The sequence below is a fragment of the Arachis hypogaea genome, chromosome 1 (assembly GCF_003086295.3).
Source record: "Arachis hypogaea cultivar Tifrunner chromosome 1, arahy.Tifrunner.gnm2.J5K5, whole genome shotgun sequence".
NCBI lineage: Eukaryota > Viridiplantae > Streptophyta > Magnoliopsida > Fabales > Fabaceae > Arachis > Arachis hypogaea.
In genome coordinates, this window is record NC_092036.1 from 20,097,180 (window position 1) to 20,102,062 (window position 4,883).

The 4,883-nt window shown below is 29.7% G+C and overlaps 1 protein-coding gene across 1 annotated transcript; it reads left to right on the plus strand.

Moving 5' to 3' along the window:
• The first annotated feature begins 446 nt into the window (after positions 1 to 446).
• Positions 447 to 3,968, plus strand: LOC112703070 (uncharacterized). Its single transcript, XM_072222273.1, has 2 exons — positions 447 to 2,789; positions 3,804 to 3,968. The coding sequence occupies exons 1-2, from the start codon at positions 447 to 449 to the stop codon at positions 3,966 to 3,968; spliced, it is 2,508 nt and encodes an 835-aa protein (XP_072078374.1).
• The last annotated feature ends 915 nt before the right edge of the window (positions 3,969 to 4,883 follow it).

Sequence of the window (4,883 nt, forward strand, 5' to 3'; positions counted from 1 at the left end):
TCTTCTTCTTCTTTATCTCTTTATTCTTCTTATCTTTTACAATTTTACCTTTTTAACTCTTTTTTTTTTGTTTTTTGCAGATTAAAAAAAAAAGAGTAGTTTAACAAGTGATTTTTCACTCCTCTTTCTCAAAAAAGGTTCTATTTTAGTATTTTTATTCTTTTTTATATATTTAGTTATTTACTTAATTAGTTAATTTATTATTATTTGTTAATTAAGTTTATGTTATTATATGTTAGTTTGTATATTTAGTTTTTTTTATTAGTTAACTATTTAATTACAATTTTATATTATTTATACTAAGATGTTAGTATTATTGTTCTGAATTTTAATATTTTATTTTAAATTGAAATATAATTTTTATATTTTATAAAGATTTAGACTGTAATTTATACTTTTTGCTAAATATATTTTAAATTATAGGAACTTATTTGGCCATTTGAATTATGAGTAAGTTCAAAACCATTGATACATTTTTTAAAAGAAAAGATCAAGAGAATGAAGATGCTTCTACTATTACTACTCCAATACTTGAGGGGTCATCAAATTTCATTACTTCAAGTTCTTCATTGAATAGCTCAAAGCGTCCACGACTTCTTCCAAATCAACTGGATGTTTTTCGTTTGGAAAGAGATCCTGGAATGCGACCAATGATTTGGAAGTTTCCTCCAAATAAAAGAGATGAAATCCGTCGGGCTTATATTAAAGTTGGGCCAAATCAGCCAATTCTTGATAATTATCCATTTTCTGGTGATAAAAGTCATCGTCGCTTTCAAGCTTCATGGTTTAAATTGTTCCCATCTTGGTTAGAATATTCTATAGAAGATGATGCTATATATTGTTTTCCGTGCTTTCTTTTTGCTAAGGAACCTTCAATCAATACGGGTTCAAATGCTTTTATTGAGAATGGTTTCAGGAATTGGAAGAAAGTAAATAGTGGAAAAGAATGTGCTCTTTTGAATCACATTGGCAAAGGTCCTAACTCATTCTATCATAAGGCGCTGAAATCATGTGATGATTTGATGAAACAATCACAACATATTGACAGACTTCTTCATAAGCAAACATCAGAAGAGATTGAAAAGAATCGAATTCGACTAGGAGCATCTATAGATTGCATTAGATGGTTGACATTTCAAGGTTGTGCATACAGAGGACATGATGAAAGCCAAAGTTCAAGCAACAGAGGTAACTTTTTGGAAATATTAAAATTTTTGGGATCTTACAATGAAAGAGTGAAACAGAATGTTTTGGAAAATGCTCCAAAAAATGCTAAGTATACTTCAAATGATGTCCAAAAAGAAATTCTACATATTCTTGCTACTAAGGTGAGAAATTCAATTAGAGAAGAGATTGGAGATGCCAAATTTTGTATTATTGTTGATGAAGCTAGAGATGAATCTAAAAAGGAGCAAATGGCCATTGTTTTGAGATTTGTTACTCTAGATGGTTTTGTTAAAGAGAGATTTTTTGATCTTGTGCATGTCACTGATACTTGTGCAACAACTTTAAAGAAAGAATTGATTTCTGTCCTTTCTCATTATAATCTCCAAGTTGAAAATATTAGGGGTCAAGGGTATGATGGTGCTAGCAACATGCGGGGTGAGTGGAATGGTTTGCAAGCTTCGTTTCTTAAAGATTCTCCACAAGCATACTATGTGCATTGTTTTGCTCATAGGTTACAATTAGCATTGGTGGCAGCTTCAAGAGAGGTACTTCAAATTCATGAATTTTTTACTCAATTAAACTCTATTGTCACTATTGTTAGTGCTTCTTCAAAAAGACATGATCAATTAAAAGAAGCTCAAGCAATTGAAAATGCAAACTTGGTTGCTCAAAATGAATTAGAAACAGGCAAAGGTGCGAATCAAATAAGCACTTTACAAAGAGCTGGGGATACTCGATGGAGCTCTCACTTTAATTCTATTTGCAGTTTGGTAAAAATGTTTACTGCTACCAATATTGTTCTCAATAATATCATTGAAGACGGGACAACTTATGCACAAAGAGGTGAGGCTTATGGTGTTAGTAAAATATTATTGTCATTTGAATTTGTTTTCACTTTGCACTTGATGAAAGAGATTATGGGAATCACTAATGTCCTTTGCCAAGCACTGCAACAACAATCTCAAGATATTCTTAATGCAATGCATATTGTTTCTACATCAAAGTTACTTCTTCAACAATTAAGAGATGGTGGATGGTGCAATTTTTTTGCAAATGTTAAAGATTTTTGTGAAAAACATGAAATTGAAGTCCCTAATATGAGTGCACAATATGTTTTTGGAAGAGGTCGATCTCGTCAACCAAGTGTGACAGTTGAGCATCATTATCGAATAGATGTATTCTTGGCAACAATTGACTCTCAAATACAAGAGTTGAATAGTAGATTTAATGAGCAAACAATAGAGCTTTTGACTTTGAGTTGTGCTTTGGATCCTAAGGACAATTTCAAATCATTCAATATTGAAGAAATCAGCAAGTTAGCAGAGAAGTTTTATCCCCTTGACTTTCCTTCTAATGAGCTAAATATTTTGAAATCTCAGTTGCAACATTATCAGCATGATATACCAAATCATTTGAAAGGCATTGGTACACTTTCTGAATTGTGCAACAAGTTGCAAGAAACGGGAAAATCAAGAACTTATCACATGGTTGATAGATTAATACGTCTTGTTTTGACTCTACCAGTGTCTACAGCAACAACAGAAAGAGCTTTTTCAGCAATGAAAATTGTTAAGACAAGACTCCGAAGTAAGATGGCTGATGAATTTCTTGCAGACAATTTGGTCATCTATATAGAAAAAGAATTAGCAGCTATTTTTGACACAAATTCAATTATAGATGATTTTGAAAATAGAAAAAAACGTCGAATAGCCTTTTCATGATACAAAACTGTAAGTAGTAATTTTTATATATTATTGTCTTATTTTAATTGAGATTATATATATATATATATATTTTAATTTTATCAATAGAAATAGTAATATAAATTATAACACCGCCCCCCTAAATAGTTAGCCTAGCTCCGCCCCTGCATGAATTATTTACTGACGAGGTTTATGCCATCGCATTTATTCTGTCGTTAAATTCGATGGTAAACAGGTTATCGGCAAATTTTTTAGACAAATCCGATGTTAAATCCGACGGTATTCGACGACTTTCTTCTAGTGACTAGTGGCACCTCAACCCTAACTGATGGAGGCAAATGCTACAATCTTAGAGTTGATCTTCCATGTCATAGTGCAAGCTGATTCACTTGTTTGCAATTTAACAAGGTCGTCAAAAAATGCAAAATTTTTTGCAAAGACGTAAAGTTGGCATGAAAAATTAGAAGTGGTATTTAAAATGTCATGTGTTGGTTAAGTATTTGTAATTGTATGTTGTACTTTGATAACAATTTGAATTTGTTTGTTGATGTAGTTTCTTAAATATTACAAATGGTATGCTATGTTGTCTGGTAAATTATTTTAATTCCAAGTTGACATCATGAACTATATCTCACATATTCTCATTGTAGATTATGATAAATATTTGGATACAATTCAAAAAAATATAAACATCATAGACCTCAGGAATTTTGAGCAACACCTGCTGCAGTTGAACTCTCACGTTGTCAGCATTTACTATTTTTGTGGCCCTTCATGCAGCATTGCCTACATCACCTTAGATCATGCATCATCACATATCTATTTCATTTAAGAAGCGAGTTATCATTGGCCGATCTTTAGTCACTCGCTTAAGGAATAGACTTGGTATCAACTGAGGTTCGTGATACACAGGTCATGTTGTGGGATTTTCAGTGGCCTAAACCTAGCTCTATATACCCTTCGTACTTGATCCATCTTGTAGACCTTATGAATGTACACTTGTCAATCCTAGCACTGATTCGCGCAACAAGTAAAAACATGGCGACATGGAATCTGATATACTTGGAATTCGCCACAATCATAATCTTGCTGATGTAGATCCACTGCATACTCCACTCCACTAGGTATCTTACGTACCTCAAATACTTCATTATAGCTATCAAAATAATTAAGTTGAATACTTTTCGCCATGCCAGAGACGGATCCAGGAATCTAAGAGTGCAGGGGTCGAAAATTAAAATATTGTATAATCAAATATAATGTTATATATTTGATAACAGATATAATTATAATTAGTTTTTAATCAAACAAATTAATAAATACTTGTCAAATAAAAGAATTATCTCAATTTTTATAATTTTTTTATAATTTTTTTATAATTTTACATCTAATAAAATATAAAATATATATTTTTAAATATTTGATTAATTAATTTACTTTATTAAGTATTTATGTGACGGTGAGTTATATTTTTATATTTTATATCATTAAAAAATATGACATAAAATAATATAAATTAATTGCACTAATAATTTTGTTATGTGAATTTAAAATATATTAAAGTATTTTTATATAATAATAGAGGTAAAAATTAATAAAAAATAATAAAAAACAATTAAGTAAAAATAGGAAAAAAAACAATATTATTATAAATAATATTAAAATATTTTTTATATGATTATGAATGTTAAAAGTAACTTTAAAAAATGTAAAAAAAAACTATAAATCAAATAAAAAATTTAAATAATATAAATTCTTGTAGAGAGATTTGAACCTTAATACATAAAGAATATCAATTCTTTTTATTGTCACTACACTATTAAGTTTTATTCTATATAATGCATCTATTATAATAGTATATGAGTTTAAAATTTGTTGGGGGAGCCAAGACCACTACTTACCTCCCCCCCTAATCCGATTTCTATTTTTTTATTAAAATTAAATATGAAATCATATAATCGGGTGTCGATTAGCATTTTAATTTAAAAAATTCTTGTAACTCTCAAATCGGAC